This window comes from Sander vitreus, chromosome 7 (genome assembly GCF_031162955.1).
Source record: "Sander vitreus isolate 19-12246 chromosome 7, sanVit1, whole genome shotgun sequence".
Classification (NCBI taxonomy): Eukaryota; Metazoa; Chordata; class Actinopteri; order Perciformes; family Percidae; genus Sander; species Sander vitreus.
In genome coordinates, this window is record NC_135861.1 from 13,061,245 (window position 1) to 13,079,941 (window position 18,697).

The 18,697-nt window shown below is 39.5% G+C and overlaps 1 protein-coding gene across 3 annotated transcripts in view; it reads right to left on the bottom strand.

Moving 5' to 3' along the window:
* The window catches only part of LOC144520730 (kazrin-like), a 199,919-nt gene extending 182,380 nt beyond the window's left edge, over window positions 1–17,539 (bottom strand). Inside the window, exon 1 of one of the 3 annotated variants that reach the window (XM_078254693.1) lies at window positions 17,312–17,539. In XM_078254693.1, the coding sequence (XP_078110819.1) occupies window positions 17,312–17,387 (76 nt within the window). In that variant the 5' untranslated portion in view covers window positions 17,388–17,539. The remainder of the gene's footprint in view (window positions 1–17,311) is intronic. The other 2 variants (XM_078254694.1, XM_078254695.1) reach the window with 2 other exon arrangements.
* Window positions 17,540–18,697: the final 1,158 nt, after the last annotated feature.

The following is an 18,697-nucleotide window of genomic DNA, read 5'->3' on the forward strand; positions in this document are numbered from 1 at the left end:
GGGGTGATAGAATGATTATATAGGGTATTTCACACTGTTCCTTTAGGTCTCCTAATAGGGTATGTAACATTGCTTGGGCTGACAATTGCTCGAATGCTATTTTATTCCTTAACTACCCTGTGAATATGGCCCTATTTGTAACAAGAGCTTTTCTTCCAAATATGGTATGCTCATGAATATTTAGATGAGCTGCGCGCTGATTGGTTTGAGCAAACCACATACACATCCATTGGAGACTAGACAGCAGGTCTCATATTTCAGACACTGCAAAGTTATACATTGTTTGTCTGCTATTTCGTTATTAAATTCACTTCTGAGACTTTTTTATGCGAGAAATCAACTATATAAAGCTCAAATATGGGCCGGCATAATTAGAGTATATTTACAGTTTGAATTTCGTCACGCCACTTATATAACATCTACCCCAAGGTCTTATAAAGTTAACAATGGTGTCCGATTTCAATTTAATGCATTTTTGTGAACATTAGCTAGTGATTTCATTAGCTGCTACTGTCCCTTCAATCCTATGTGTACAGATCGCGGCTAGTTAGCTTCACTTTCGGCATAATTCAAGTATATTTACAGTTTGAATTTCGTCACGCCACTAATATAACATCTACCCCAAGGTCTTATAAAGCTAACAATGGTGTCCGATTTCAATTTAATACATTTTTGTGAACATTAGGGATTTCGTTAGCTGCTACTGTCCCTTCATTCCTATGGGTAAAGATCGCGGCTAGCTGCAGGCCCTGGAGCTCCATCAGGGCCTCGGCATTTTGTAGTCCAGTAACCCAGAAACGGTGACTTTGCACGGGTATGGAGCGCCGCGGGCTTCCCTTCGTGATGGCGATCCAGCTAGCTCACAGCGAGCCGGAGTCTATGAAGTAGGACACGCCGGGCGGCGAGGCAGCACCGGCCGCTGTCACGTAGCCTGCCGAGCTCCTGCTGAACTGCGACACACTATCGGACAAAATTTGCAATTAGCCATCAATTTTCGTAAAACGGCCCATATTTGACCTCTACATAGTTGATTTCTCGCAAAAAAAAGTCTCAGAAGTGAATTTAGTAATTAAATAGTGGACCTCTGGAGATCTGCATGACCTAGCTAGATTCAGAAGACTAAGCTGACCTCAGGTCAGTGGTGTAGCCTATGTAAATGTTGGGGCGTGACAAAGACTAGGAGTTGAGATGCTTACGTCAACTTTTAGCTTTGTTCAGATTCGCCCATTTTCAGCGGCAGTTTCAAAATGTGAGATTTGCATAGTAAAGGGGTATCAATAGGATTTTGAGCTTCTATGTATGTCCTATTTACCCACCGAACTGTCGTTATTCAACTATGACAAGGTAAAATCGGTTTTGCATTCTATCACCCCTTTAATACTACAGGTGTTGCTGGAATATTCACTACGTTAACATGCACATAATATTCCGGTTTTTGCCTTTATTCCTAAAAAGACACAATTCTTACTAAGCTGTTTACATGACTAATGAAAGTGAATATTCCACTAATATTCCCATTTACATGTAACTGTGCAAAATATAATTTTTTTTCAAAGCGGTGGCGGACTTGTTGACACGCACAGACGAACACAGCGTCCCTCTTTCATTCCTTCAACCAACTTCTTGAAAAAGTCGGCGTAGCAATGTGTGCGCATATCCAAGTCTTTGATAATGTTTAAAAGTAGATGTGTTTCTCCTTCTTATCGGGTCTGCAGCCTTGCAAACTGTTGGCTGGTTGGTTTGTATACTGCAACCATAGCAACGCACTGAGCTGACCATAAGCCTGCGGTAATAACCCTGATTGAGACGCATATTCCGAATGCGCTGTATATGTCCAAAGAATGCCTCTAACACCCGAATAATACCGGAATATCCCACATGTCTTAATCAGAAAATGCTATATTCGGAAAAAGGCCTTATTCAGAATATCCAACCGGAATATGCTGTTTACATGACCGGTATCAAATTCGGAATATTGTCATATTCGGAATAATAGTGGAATATTGGTGTGCATGTAAACTTACTGACTGATACTCTTTGGAGGCTATTGGAGATTAATAGGCTAGGTGGTGGCTAGGTGATGAATATATATGGGCTCAGTATTGGATCTCAATATCAACCAAAATGTGTCTGCATCACTGTCAAGCATCACCGTAAGTAAGAAAACCTGACATTGAATGCTTAGTCAGATTCTTATTTTGTTGTATATCGGTAGTTATTCTAAGTTTAGATATTTCCCCATTTAAATCATAAAATTTTGGTTGTGTTGTTTGGTTGGAGTGGTTTGTAAACATCAGAAAAGTTAAAGCCATAGATTTTACTGGAGGGAATGCATCATCTAAAAGCATTTCGACAAAGTAAATGATCTGGCTTGGTAGCAGTGCTATACAACACTGCCCCCTAATGATGGCAATAAATAAAACACCACAGTATGGACCTTTTTCACAGCAGACATTTTGACTTGTCGTAGTAGGAAAAGCACAGCTGAAATTGATAACCTTAACGATGGCTCAATTCCATCAAGTGTCCCAGTGAGCTATTTCAGTGAGTCAGCATGCACAATACCAGGGACCTCTCCTAAGTGGAATGCAGCCATCATTAATGGTTTTGAATACACCTGTGCTTTTCCTACTATGACATGTCAACATGTATGCCGTGAGAAAGGTCTATTGGCCTATTGCTAATCTTAATGCCTGTGAGCTGACGTTGTCGGATGGTTTACAGCCCTCCCACTTAATTTAATTACACTGTGAAATAAAGGCAAATCAATGAAATCACTGTGGTGAGAAACAATCCCAGGCCTCACGTCATAAAAGATGAAGATAAAAGAGAACACAACAATCCTTAAAATAATATCAAGTTTAAGTTTGTCTGTTAGAGTGAAAATACATGACCTGATAGGGAGGTGATGTTTTCATGCTTGGCAATGTCTCATAAGGATACTTTGCATATCACATCGCCTTAAGTGATGTTATAACGGCTCGACAGCTGATGTGTGATCACATGACGTTTGAAGTGTTTTCAAAAGTTCTCTGGGGTTTTTCAAGTGTCGAGGGTGGTGGGAGATATGAAAGTGGGCCATCAAAAGGAACCAAACACCTTCACTAAAAACATGGCACAACAAGCATCAGCATACAATATGCATGAATACGGTTGTCCTCCAAAGTGATACGTGAGTGGAAAAGAAAAGTTACCCGGTAAAGGATGTACTACAATCTGACTCATAAGGACACATATAGACACACGTGCACATTAGTGCTGAAATTAAGGTCAATTAGTCTATCAACAACAATTTGTATAACTGATGAATTGTTTAAGTCTTATATCAGGCAAAAATGGGAATTATCTCCTGGTTGGAGTTTCTCAAGTGTGAGCATTTGCTGCTAACCCAAACATTCTGACATTTTATGGACCAGTTGTTTAAGCTGAACACTGAAAAGAATCATTATTTGCAGCCCTACTCTGCATGCACCCATAAAACACGGCATAGAACAGAAATCGACACTCTTGAATAAATCACACGTCATGAGTACATTATAACACCAGAAACAGGTGGCACATACATGCATGTTTACAGGCATGTACACAAATGCACATCATGCCACCACAATTCCCACCTACAGTCCCAGCATGAGATTTTCAAGAGGCAGAGAAGGTATGAAGTGAGGTACACACATACTTTGTTTGGTGGATCTGAACCCCGGGGGTTCTGTAGCTGTGAAGCAGAGAGCAGCAAGCAGAACTCTCATCTCTGCAGCGCTCATTAAACTCCACTAATCGTATCTGTTACCGCTGTAATGGGCGGAATAAAGGGAGAGAAGCAGACATTGGATGTGGTTTCCTGGAGGTGGTAAGCTATGTGCCCTTAAAAACATGTGTGTGTGTGTGTGTGTGTGTGTGTGTGTGTGTGTGTGTGTGTGTGTGTGTGTGTGTGTGTGTGTGTGTGTGTGAAAAATCTAGTGCTAGCTCACCATATCTGTCTTTTTCTCCCTCCAGCAGAGAATGCATCCCCTTCGATGTTTCCCTTGTTTCTGCTGAGCTTTACATGACTGAAGCTCTCTTCTTCTCTCTGCCCTCATTCTTGTGTTTTTCTGCTGCAGTTGTAACAACATCCTCAATTGTTGAATGGATTACAGAGCAGCTTGAGCGCTCACTTTATTACAGAGAGCTAGAATGAAAATACGTATCTGATGTCTGAGCACAAAGGGACAGCAGCTGCAACATAATTGGACTAATGCTGTTTGTACATTAACTTCAGCTTCTAATGATGTAGCCTCATAAACACTGTCGGCACATAAACAGACTCAGGGCTCTAAAGTTAAAAGGAAAAGCCTCATGTCTAATGCTCTGTTGTCTCTAGTCAATTTTGATTTTGGTCACATTCAACACAAAGCTCTACACAAACAGGAAGGATTCAACACACAGACCCCACCGCCAAAGTCTAGATGAGATTAAACGGTTATGTTGACTCAAAACTGTCTGGCTTGTATGTCTTGAAAACATTTGTGAAGTCTTTTCAAAGATACTGGGTGGTCTAAGAGTGTGCTGTTCGCAGCGCTTCTCGGGAAGGAACTGTCTTTGTAGATGCTGTCAAAGTTTGGATCTAGGCCAAGTATCTAGAGGCTGAGGAATCTTTGCCGGTGTTTGCTGTAAAAACAGACTTCTATTTGTTTATTGTATCTGCCCGACGTTGATGATTAAAATGTGAATCCCAGAATAAACACCTCCAACTGAAGTTTAAAGTTGAACTTCTGAGCACTCCACGAACATCTCACTTTCACGAGGCAGGATTTCTGAATGCGGCGCTCTTATTTTCTCTGCAACGCGGTGTGAATTTTAAAGACAAAAATGCTCTCGCTGTGAAATGATTTCAAACGCTCTATAATAGGATTATGCACTTTCTCTGAGCTCACGGATGAAGAGTTAATGGCTAATGCAGAGTGCATTAGCAAAAACATTACGCCAAATGAAAACAAAGGAACTTTTGAGTCCAACTAGAAACATTGGCCTTAATATTCTTATATAAAAAACAACCTACTCCCACACATCAACCCCATCCCCCACCCCCCATGAAGCACACTTGACAAGACCATTTCCTTTCACTGTCATCCCTGCTGATTTGGCTGTGGGGGCTGGAAGCTGCTGCCAAAACATAAACAAGAGGGATTACATGTATAATGACAGTCCTCCGTCAGGGTTTAGTGTTTAAGTTCAAACTGAATGTTGCGTTTCATCTGGGAAATTCCATTTAATGAAACGGCTTCAGTGGACCTGTGTCTAATTTAATGAGAAATAAATGGTTGCAGAGCACTACCAACTTAAGGAAATGCTCATTAAATTGCTGTGATATTGCCATTTCTTGTCACCCAAATAATAAAAAAAAAAAACCCTACTGTATTACTTTCTCATGGTATCTAGTCATGCAGAGAATTTTGAGTTTTTTTGCCTAGGTCTCCACCCACCCCCCCACCAGAAAATAATTGGCAGATGTAGCACTATACGACTTTGTAGCTAGTCTATATCCTTCGCATTCCACTTCCAGCATTGCTTCGGTGCTGTAGGAAATTCCGCCAGATGCATGTATTTTTCGTTTCCTTCCACTTCCGTGGAGTAGCCAGACCCTCCTTCAGTGCGCTTTGGAGGAGGGTCTGGCAAAGCGGCATACACCGATACACGAATAGCTTATATCTGATATCAAATTAAAATCGCATGGTGACATCGTCGATGCTAATGTGTGAGTTGGGCTCTAGTACAGACTAACTCATAGGTAAAAAAAAAAAATCACTGAAGAACTCTTCACAGCTAGGTGTATGGTTTATTCATCGTTTTTCAAGACATCGTCCAGAAAAATGTATGATTGTGACAGGTCTATTGGTAAGTGCATAAGTAAAGAAAATGCCCCTTGAAAAGGAAAAGGTCAATATTTTGGAAAAAATACGCTTCAGTTTCTGTACAAATACAAGACGTGTTAATGACTCTGCCTTCTTAAAAACTCTCGCTTTAAAAAAGTGGAGAGATCGGTCAGAGTAGTGCCTGCAATTTTCCCACACACTTTCACTATCCCCTGGAGTCGGTTTTTAACTTTTTGGTTCAGTAAACCGTACCAACTCACAAAGGTAAAAGTAAGAAGTGATTCAATAAAACATTCACATCAGAGTCACATCAACGCTAACATTTCGGAGCTTACGAAATAAATATAAGTTTTAAATAAATAAATAATAAATAAATAAATTTTCCGGTCGCTGCTTTTGTCTGTTGTCTGTCGTGTTCAGACTCCGCTACATTCAGTAAGTGTCTTTTTAGGAGCAGATACAATAAAAAGGGGGGTTCATGTATACCTGACTGCTTGAATTTGTTGATGAAAACCATGTATAGCAATATATAAGTTGAGTCAACTCTGCTCAGTTCACTAACTGTTGAGACCTGACTCATCTTTGGGGTCAGCTCAGTCTAACAGCTCTGTGTGCTTCTGTAACCCGCTGCTGTGCCGTCCTAACACCTCAGCCAGAGTGAGATTACTCCCTTAGGCAGCGGGGCCTCTGATAATTACAGTGGAAGGGGAGATTGTAAGCCTCTTCACACATCCGGAGAATGAAACATACTCCTCTGGCCTTGGTTAGATGATATATTACATTATTTTTATTATCCATTTGTTCGATAACCTGCAACTGATACATGATTTAAAAAAAACAACTAATTCAATTAGCCCTGATTGAGTATTGTGTTTTAAATAAACGTTTACATAAGAACATAACATTTGATAAGCATCATTTCTCCATTCACAATGCTGTTCTCAGTGATTAATGAGAACTGGACTCCAAGCTTCTTTCCCTCATTCTCATTGTTCTCGTCAAGCTAAAGTGACCTGATCTTCAACAGGGGGTCCGCGACCCCTAGGGGGTCCTCAGAGTCATTGCAGGGGGGGCCGAAAGTTTTTTCCCCCAAAAATTAAAATAGGCGGAAAATATACATTAACATGAATGTAACATATTATTGGAAAAGATAGATCGGCCTATTCGTAAAAAAAAAAAAAGCAACAACCTCAACAACATTGATGATACGTTTACTGGCCTAGGTAAGGTAGCCACTATCACAGCCATCCATATACAGTTAAGCTTAAGGATTCACTGTGCCTTCCACATGTATGTTTGACATTAAACATGACGATATATGACTATATAAATAGTAGCTTAGTATTGGAGCGCATTATAAAAGGTTACACTACATATTATGTTAGGCCTAGTTTAATATGCAACTCAATACAATATATGTAGTAGGGGTTCCCTGCTCGTCTATCTTTTAGGTTAGGGGTCCTTGGGTTAAAAAACGTTGAAGACCCCTGTTCTAGGAGATAGTGTGTGACATTGAGGATCAAAAAAAGAGAACTTTCTGGCTGCACTACAAAAATATTGAACTGGTATGCCTATTGAATGCCCAGCAGGAGGTAAAAGCATTTCAGCCACTTTCCTTCATCAGGGTTTCATCATTCATTTCCCAACACTTGGATGTAAGGGTAACGATTGTACCATGGTGAATTAAATATTATAAACGTAATTTGTGAATGCATGCATTACAATTTTCATTTGTGACTGAAGTTTAATTTACCATGCTCTGAATGAACTCAGAATTATTTGTTTTACTGGCTGAAATTGTAGCAAATATTTTACATGTGAAAAGGAAGTTACGGCATTAGCCCTGTTAGTTGTTATCATCAAAGTGTATTCGAAAACTACTCAGTAAGGGTGTGAATCTTCACTGGTCTCACAATTCGATTGCGATTATCCTGTCAACGATTCGAATCAATTCGATATCCCGATGCCTCACGATGCGCCACCTCCTCAATGTTATTATTGCTACACATGGTTTTCGTCAACTAATTCAAGCAGTCCGGTACACATGAACTGCCCCGCTGCCTAAGGGAGTAATCTCACTCTGGCTGAGGTGTTAGGACGGCATAGCAGCGGGTTACAGAAGCACACAGAGCTGTTAGATTGAGCTGACCCCAAAGATGAGTCAGGTCTCAACAGTTAGTGAACTGAGCAGTGTTGGCTCAACTTATATATTGCTATACGTGGTTTTCATCAACAAATTCAAGCAGTCAGGTATCCATGAACCCCCCTTTTTATTATATCTGCTCCTAAAAAAGACACTTCCTGAATGTAGCGGAGTCTGAACACAACAGACGACAAAAGGCAAAAACAAGTAGGCAATAATCGATTATGGTCTGTCACTGCATCGCGAATCGTATAGGTCCGCATCGCGATGCATCGATGCACTGATTAATTTCAACACCCGTACTACTCAGTGTGGTTGGATATTTTCTTGAATAATTATTACTTACAAGTGAACTAAAAAAGTTCCAACCTTGTGTTCTCAAAGTCACAGCAGGCACTATTGCTTTACTTCAAAATGTGCAACACTTACAATCCTGTATGTGTTTGGAATTAAAAGTCTAAGCTTTTAGCTCTCATCAATGATCTCTCGTCTCACAGAGGAAAGCTTGGCGGAGATGGATTGTCTAGATGGGAGAGCACAGACGCCTGTAGTGAGGATTTAGAAGCAGGAAAGTGAAGGATTAGAGACTAGCATTGACGTGATTGGCAGAAAAATCACACGCTGCTGCTGACGCATCATCCACTTGCCGCTGCAGATAAATGCAGCCAACAGAAAGAAAAAACACAGGAAAGGAAACACGTGTCATCTGAATACCAAAGAATACAGAACACGCTGCAAAACAATCACAACTGCAAACACAATGAACTTTAGTGAGGAGGATTACAGTTGTCTTGCAGATGAGCCAGAAGAGAAAGTATTTGCCCCTAAAACACCTAAAAAATCCCCATAATCAAATAGAGATAAACTGACACTTGTTCAATTTTAATCTGAATCCCATAATTCTATTGTTAGCAGGATGGGAAAATCTGACGTAACACTCCCAGTGCAGTCTGTGCCTTCAGGCTTCACTCTTGAACATTCTGGAAAAACTGCGCCAGTATTTGTCAAATGTGTAACCACATTTTTTTTTACTATAGACTCTATAGCCCAATTTATAGAATGATCTGCCACCAAGGGAGGGCAATTTGAGAGAACACAAATCTGTAAAATTAGACTAAAAAAATCCTTTTAAGGGGCAGAAATTTGCCATGCCATAACCTGTGCTTGTCCTGCTGCTGTGACAAGTCCAAATCTCGCCCATGAAAAATAAAAATACTTTTGGATGGTTTGTAAGGGTCAGTTAAAAATCACATGTACCCTAGCACTTGCCTGTGCAGTTAGGTATGTGACAATGTGAATGCCGCTTTTATCAGCAGCAAAATGTAACAAGGGTGTCCTGCAGGAATAACACATACATCCATTCAGTCATTCACATTCTTACTCAAAAGCCTGGACAAAAGGTAACTTGCCTGCTCATATCATATTTATTAAAATTATTTATTTCAGAGAACAGCTCCTTTTAACAGATATCAGTGTATTTGATCAGTCTAATTTAAAGTAGCCCTCTGGGTTCATAATATTACTTCATATTATAATTTATTTCCTAACTAAGACTCTAAGATGTAGATCTGCTTAATGTTTTATGTCCTTATATAATAACCAGAAGTGCTTCATTATACAATAGGGGGAAAGGGGAATAGTTTATATGTCCAGCAATTTAAACGTGTGACAATACTGAACTTATACACACACACAGAGGAACAGACAAACTCCTGCTTCTCTACTCCCCACTTCATCTCAAGTGTCCATAAGAGATGAGGTTTCCATTGACCACGTCTTAAGAACACAGACGACTTCACACAGAGGAAACCCCCTAACCCATAAAGGCTGCATGCAAATCGTGCTGTTTGCCAAAATAAAACATACATTTCTGATGTGTAACGCTAGTGCAAAAACATACAAGCAAAGCTTCACTCATACAGCTGCATGCATCAATGCAGCATTTACATGTCATTTAATCAGTGAAATTAAAACAGTTGCACAAAGCTGTGTAGGCTACATACCTGTGAATCATTCACTATTAACTTGTTGGTGACTGATAAATCATGAGACAATGTTGTAATCTCCATCTAAATTCAGTCTGCCACCTATTGGGACTGAATGACACTCTTACCAATTAGCAAACGCCTTGATCATTGATCTCCACACTGTTAATTGAAACCAATAACACTAGTAGTAGAGCAAGCTGTCTTACCTTAAATCAGGTGTTTGTTTGTTTTGTTTTTTCCTCTGTAACGTTACTGAAGACCAGACTCATCTTGGTGTCCCACCTTTGAAGATGCATGGGCGCTCACTAACTGTTGACTAACGTTAACTTGGCTGGAGCAGATGCAGGTTAATTGATTCCTGATGCTAGCAGGGCTAGCTAACGTCAAAGTTGCAGTCATTCTCTCGCTGCCTCACTGTTTATGTAATTTTTCCCATTCTCCCCTGTGTTGTTGTAGTTTACAATGACTATATCAATTACATAGCCTGTTTCCACGGACTTGGGTTCGGTCCACACTATTTGAAAATTGTCCGAAAACACCGGGGGACTCGCAGCTCAGTAATCCGTGTGTGCGACAGCGCCAACATGTGGCGGCGGGTGTAAAAGCAGGATGTTTGAAATACCAAAACACACAAAAAATGCAATACATCAAAAGGAAAGAATATAGTGAAGGTGAATTGAATTAAATTTATATGTGGTGTTCACAATACTAAAAGATAATTTGTAGCAACTTACTTATTTAAACAGCAACATCTCTTTCCAGAGAAAATATCCCTGTCATTTGGGTTGATATATGCTACTATGATGATGATTCTACAGGAAAACTCAACATTTTTTGTAGGGACTATTTATTTTGTAGAAAGTAGTTCCAAAAACAGATCTTCACAGTGAGGTCTTTTGGAATTTGGGTGAACTGACCATTAACTAATCCATCTCTAAATAAAGAAAAGAATATATACACACTTTGCACTTTTTGTTTTCTGCCATTATTTTTTGGATGATCCCCAGACACAAAACGTGGCCATTGTTCAGTTGTTTTGTATTGTAATAGTACATTACAATATATTTTTTTTACATTTGTCAGGCAGCAATCTAATCTGACACAAATGTAGCAAAAATACTGCAGTGCTTTATCTTGTTGACATGCAGATGTATATGAACATGACTAACACCACAAGTGACAGAAAACAACATTCCCAGTGAATAGTACAGTATTGTGTAGTAAGACCTATTAAAGCAAGCTGAAATTCAGCTGTAAAAAATACATTTTGTGGCCTTTATTTGATGTATTTAAAACATATATATATATATATATATATATATATATATATATATATATATATATATACCATTGACAATTGATCTAAAAAACAGCAATAATGATGGCAAAATGTTCCTTTAAAACATTCCACATTCATCAAGCTGTAAACTACCAGATTTAAACAGCTTCAGATGCAGTGAATATTGTGTATTTATGCCTATTGATTTGCTGTTAAAAAATCTATAAACACATCAAAGTAGATGGTATCGAGTGGAGCAGCAAGCAGAGAAAAGTACAATGTTACAGAAAGCCTTTTTTTTCATGAATTGTGACATCTGTGTGAAGCTCCGAAGCACAGCTACCATCTACTGCAATGTCCTTGAAGGTGTGTTATGGTTTTACTATAGCACCCTCTGCAGTACCACACTTTTACAGTATCAAATAATTTTTATAGGTTATATTGCACTGTAGATAAAATCAGTAGGCCGAAGTGTTTTTATTACCCGGCTTACTGGTCCTATATCTCTTGTAAATTCTCCAGAGAAGACAACAATTTTAAACACACGTAATCTGTATTCAGAGTGAAGTTTATATTAGAGAAGTGGTTCAGTAGAGGATAGAAGACAGGACAAGTAGGATGAGGCGGAGGACGTGCAGAGACAACGGCTGCTGACCCTCACTGTGTTTTCAATCAGGCTCCTCTGGCAGCGTGCTCATTTATCTGAAGGTTAATGGAAGTTGGAGATGTCCAGTTCTAGTAGGGTAGGAGGGGGGGTGCATTTTAAATTTTTTCAGAGTGTGCCAGGTGTTCCATAGTCCCTTGCTTAAACTCAAATGACTGCCTTGACAGCAGTTTTCCTCTGTAAGGAGTTTAGAAAACTCGGTAGCTGTCTGCTATAAAACGATTCCCAGAACAACTTGACACAAAATGTTTTGCTGCCACTGAGGAAACATTTGAGGAGTTTCATCACCTACGTACAAGCAATTCCAAAACAAAAAATGTTTTCATAGTTCATAGTCTTGGCTGGGTGAACACAGTGGCAAGCCTATATTTCACATGTGATTCTGATGTGATTTAGCTTCACAGATGGCAATACCATGGTTTCTAACTCATGTGAGAAAGACTATAGGTCCACTGGTGCAGACGAATGACCGGCATTCATTTGTGATTGAACTGTCAATAACAGGTCTAGACATAAAGTACATCAGGGTGTGTTACATAATTATAATTTCTTTCTTTTCCTCTGGTTTTGTTATTTAGTTACATTTGGGGTCATGCATTTACTGTTAATCCAGACCACAGATCCACTGAGGTGAAAATGCATTCCCAAAATAGTCTGTGCTTTACAGTAACAATATTATGCTGCAATAAGCCAAAATACTGCAGAGAAACACCATATCCTTACTAACTTGCTGTATGTTTGTGAGCACAAGGCATAACATTATTGTATTATTATCTTTGTAGACTGTGCACTTAGTGTGATGTTAACACAGTTTTTTTTAAAGATTATATTTTGGGCATTTCCACCTTTAATGATAGGAAAGCAATGAAAGGGGGAGAGAGAGGGGGAAGACATGCAGGAAATCGTCCCAGGTCGGACTTGAACCCTGGACCTTCTGTGTTGAGGCATAAACACACATATATATATATATATATTTATATATATATATATATGCACCCACTCTACCGACTGAGCTATCTTGGCCACATGTTAACACAGTTTAAATAGAGATTAAATATTAACAAATATACTATTTTCTATAGTATATTCAGTTTTATGTAAGTATAACATATTTCTTAGGTATATCCAAACCTCAATACAGTACTGTACAAGGTGAAATAAGTAATATACCCCAGCACAAATTTGCTTACTGCTAATAGGGTAAGTGCTAATCAACACAGCATGTAGCAAAATGCACTCTTTCATGTATTTCTTAAATTCTACAACACACACAACAATCCTTCCCATTTAAACTAAAAACTAAAAACACATATTACCCCAACATACCAAAAAACTACCAGCAAAGTGCGGTAATCCTGATTATGCAGAAACATGTGCCCCAAAGTACTGCACAGCGTGTTTTTGTCATTATTCAGGAGTCATGATTGTGGCCTCTGTCAGTGCAGGAATTATTTTCTAGTGTGATGAGACACTTTTTCCTTCACTGACTGAGATTGTGTGAGATCATTTTAAATCCAGCTGAGTGATAATGTAACTCCCATGGCTTCATTTATTTTAATTAACAATATTTGAATGCACATCCAAATGGCAGCAGAGGGTGTGTGAATGATAGGATCAATGCCCAGGTCTTGTAGAGACACAGTTAGAATGGCATTCCATCCTCACTGATCAACAGTTTCCCTTAAGAGAAAACGAAAAAAATAAACAAACGAATATCTCGAAATCCTCCCAAATCTGTGACTCACCACGTGAGAAAAAAAAATGATGTTACCTTGCTGAGCTTACACACTGACTGTACCGGCAAACCTCTTGCAACGTGACTCCTTCTACATGATTAGCAACACCAGGAGCATGAAGCTAATCTCTTACTGCAGGAAAGCCCACTGGGTAAGGAGGTGTGAGGAATCTGTGTGAGTGTGCTGGAACCATAACGCAAGTGGAAGCAGGAGAGGAATTAATCACTTCAAAGAAGACCAAAATATGATCTACACCTGCTGTGGTCACATATTAAAACTTCAAATCACGTTCACCACTCCTGAGCAGGGATTTACCAACGGTTGATTGAGGTATTAACGGGATATTCAAGGGTAAAGTGATAGGAAAGAATCCAACTTTGACTGCTAAACTGAAAAATATTTACTCTCCTCATAATCAACGGTCTTCAAGTAATCATCAGATCCTTTTTTTCCACACATTTTTCAGATGCTCTGTTCTTTACATGTGTTCAAATAATAAGCAAAAGTATGTATCTCTTAACACATTATAGTGGAAAATTATTAGGAAGCCATTTACTAAAGTGTAATTGCAGATTTAAACATAACTAAGTACATAACAGAGGAAAGCAAAAATAGTCAAAATTCGTGTTGGAGAATTATCATGTTACATGCTGATTTATTTTCAGACTGACAGGAATATATGCTATATAGAATGTCTAATGTCATGCTCATATAAGGATGCCTATCATTGTTTTTAAGGAAGCCTATTGTAACATATGGCCAGGGACTTCAGATGAAAACTAGCCTTTTGGTTAATTCTGGCATATTTACAGAAAAGTTTATTAATATGCACTGTCCCTGACAAATAAAGATACTTTTTTTTTTTTTTTAAATGCGGAATTTACAATCATACACAAGAGGTAATAGGTAGGAATTATGCTCTACCTATAATGGACTCACCTTGAAAGCTTTTTTTTTTTTTTCAAGAAATAAATTACTTTAACGATTTCAAAGCAAGGGAACTGAGTTGTCACTCTTCCCCCAAAAACGGGAGCATTGGCTGCCGAGGGATTTTTGACAACTCATCACAACACAGTACACAGAACAGATCACACCACCAGTGGGGAGTAAGAGAATTGTAGCAGGATTATGCACCTGGCACTGCCACGTGAATGTGATTCATGAGAGAGAGAAAATCCATCAAGTGTTGATTCTGCCAGGTTTACCGCCAGAAGGTTGTTAATATTCAAGTCTTTGGGCATGTGCAACACTCATGTAATGTTTTTTTTCTCTGCAATTCAGACAGGCCTTTGCATATAGCTGAGGGACTTCGGATCCAATGATGGGTGACAGCCAAAGATAACAAAAAAAAAATCCTCTATAATTACTGTTCAGATATTGCGAGCCAGCGCTACTGTGGATTAGTCTTCCAGCAGCTGTATAACAGTATGTAAGGTTGTTGCTAAAAATAGAAAAAAAACACCCATCTCTTATTCACACAATTTGCAGCTTGCTCACTTTCTTGCCCCCATCCCCTCCCTTCCTCTTCCTCTTCTCTCCTTCCATCTCCCCCTTCCCTTCCCTTTCCCTTCACTCTCTCGCACATCCAAAGTTGCAGACATGCAGCACAAGCTTCAAAGAGCATAGATAACTTGGGGAGCGCAAGACTGACTGTAATTCAGCACAACACATGCAATGATACTGTCATTTTCACAACCAGAGAGAGACATTTAAGGTTTAATTCAGTAATCAGCACTGGAGGGGAGTCACTGTGAATGAGCACCACAGTTTGACTTCAAGTTGTCTTTATGTCTCGCTTGGATGGGGGAAAGCAACAGCGAAGGAACACAACCATCCCCCTTGGGCATATGTAAAGTAAATGTGCAACAAAGACTGAATATTGAGTGTGAGTGTATTTTCAGTGTGTGATAGTCCAAAAACAAATTGCACAAAGAAAGCTTGACGTGCCTCCAAACATTTAAACAGTCATGTTTTTCCGCTGACTATCCGCGGTGTGTGCCTACTGCGTTCTCCACTCTGTCTGAATGTGAAGTGAGTAATTATTTCAGTCGTTCAAATCAGGAAACCAATCTAATTAATTCATACAACTAAAGACTTTAACAAACAGCAACCATTAACCTACAACAGAACACCTCACAGAGGAGCGGTTCTATGAAAAAAAACCATTCAAAAACGTTTCTGTTGTATAATGTGTTATGGAAAGAAATATTGCTTTTCCATTGCCGAGGAAGGCCAGGAACAGGCCATCTTAAAGCGTCAAAAAGCAAACCATTAATTATTGATGAAGGAAAAAATCAAATCAGACAAGTTACAGCTTAAGTCAATGCAAACAAAAGTTCAAGGTCCTGCCTCATATGGCAATTGAACTGAAGAAATGAAAATCCATTTCTGTACCACAGTGAATGAACATGCCCAGCAGCAGATATAAGCAAGTTTATACAATTTTATAAATCTGCAGCAAACCTGTGAAAAATCACAACTCACTATGCTTCACATCAAGTCAGCCTTGGCCAAAAGGTGCCATTTTCTGTTTTAGGAATTAAGTGACAACTTGTGACAGAACACCCGAGGCAGATCGTGTCATGCTGTGAGGTTTGATCCTGAAAAGAAAAAGCCACAGGACCTCAAAGCTCATGCACACAATTCACACTGACACAAGTCACACATACAAATTATAAATAATGCATATATGCAACCACATAAGCTGAGTTTACATGGGGGCTGTGGGTGTCTGACACACATACTGCAGAAAACCCCTTCAAATATTGATAATATAATAAAAAGCCTCATTAAAGTATGCAAACATCAATTATTTTTCATTGCTAATTAACTCCCAGACATTTGCAAAGACTAAATCTACAAAAAATGAATGTGTAGTGTTGGTGCAGCATTTAATGCAGAAGCATTTGTTTGTGGAAATTATTGAAATTGAATAAAACATGCAAATTCGTAGTTTACTGGGACTCAGCATTGCGTTCTGATGATTTGTCGAGCAGCTGGACAAACAAATGAACTTCTCTATAACACAGTGCACATATTTTCACATCTCTATTGTGCGTAGTGGAGCATCACAGTCTATTTAACATTGACACATCGCTGTGTCAAACTGCATTGCACTAGAAATGATTCAATATTGATGTAAAAATCACAATTTCTTATGTCATGTTTCGTCTGAAAAATGTAAAACCCAAGGTTTTGAGAAAGCCATGATGCATATAGTCTTTTTACAGTGATTTCAGAAGACAGACTAAACATATTAAAACCTTATAAAAGATAAAAGGGAAACATGATTACAAATATTGAGAGAACTGAATGATAAATTGCACCAGAAGCTGCTTTAAAAGCAAAGTGATATACATTTAGTTTATTACCTGACGGTTTTGGGTGAAACTGGGACAAGCATCTTCAACTGTTGCCTCCCTAAATGTCTTAATTTTGCATACCAATATTGCTGGATTTTAATTTCTATTCAGTCTTCTTTAAACACTCTTAGCAATGAGTTTAGCAATAAATACAAAAGAACAGTGGGTGCGCCCATTATTGAAACACTTCATGCAATCAAGATAAACTTAAACAACTTAAATCAGGATCAAGCAAGGTAAATAAAACTTTGATATTTTGCAGACTTTAGGTGGCTGTTTACACTCACTGGCTTGCATGAGCTGACCCTGACGCCCAAACACCTGGGAGAAAGGGCTGCGGCTGCAGGTGAGCATCTCCTCCATGGCTGAACTCCTCCAGGAGGGGAAAGGTCCTTCGTCTTCAGGAAGAGAAAGTGCACCGTGGGTCAGCCTCCGAGTGTGGAGAAGGTCGGCTGTTGCACTGGAGCAATCCTCTCCTCTCACTCTCTCAACTGCTAATTTGCCTACTTCACGACCTCTCCTATGCCTTACCGCCTCCCCACTGACTGCAGATCAGTCCTGTTTCTCGCAGCCTCAGATGCCGTCAGAGTTGCTGCTGTTCCTAAGCTGTTGGGAGATCTGTGTTGGGTTGCTTTCAGCCTGCTCATTAGTGCTCCAGTGTGGCACTGCTTCAGACAGAGAGCACAGAAAACACAGCATGAACAAAGCAAGAGAGGGAGAGAGGGAGGGAGAGAGGGAGAGAGAGAGGGAGGGAGGGAGAGAGCGATGAGAAGAAGCCTGCTGCAGAGAGAAGACAGACTCTCTCCCCTGACGAAAGTGAGAATAGAGATGACTGTGTGTGCATGTGTGTACGTGTGTGTATGGCCAGCTCTAACACTGTAGCTGCAGCTTGTAGTTTCTGGCTGTGGTTTCCTCTCTCTTCTTTATCTCCCCTCTTTTTAATCCAATCTGACTCCTCTACAGTGAGTTGACAGGCATACATGTTGGGAAATGGACAAGATACACAACAGATAAGCATGACAAGATGTGACTTAGGCAGAAAACTGTTGAATATGTGCTGCAAGCAAATACCAGCATACTCTCAAATGTGGCCTGAGGTCTGTTCATTCACTAGCAGTCATATGAGAGCTTGGAATTCACAGAGAGTGAAAACAGCTCTGACTTACCAGAACTACATAAACAGCCACGCTATTGCATTTTATTTTCAGATTCAAAATAGCAACACTTGCTGCACTTCGCCAACACTTGCTGCACTTCTCCCGACACACAATATGAGACCAGTACGCATTACTAGGTCAGTTTCACAGGCATTCATTCCAGTCCCCCCATACAAAAACCACTATGGTCAGAAATCCTTTTTTCATACATACACCAAAATTTGGAATGACATTCCTCATCACATCAGAACACTACCATCCATCACATATTTCAAAAAGGCATACAAACTGTTCCTTCTCAACAGTTACACTTGCACACATTGATTGTTCATGTATTGTCCAAGTCTTGTTTGCACTGTTTGTATTGTTGTTTTATGTGTTTGCATCTGTCTAGCCCATGCTAATGTCCTGTACAAATGTTTCTGTCCTCATGTGCCGTAACTATGTTCAATGTTTTATGTTTCTGCAGAACAGGAACCTGCTGCAAACCAGTTTTTAAACTGAGTCAGGCTCGTT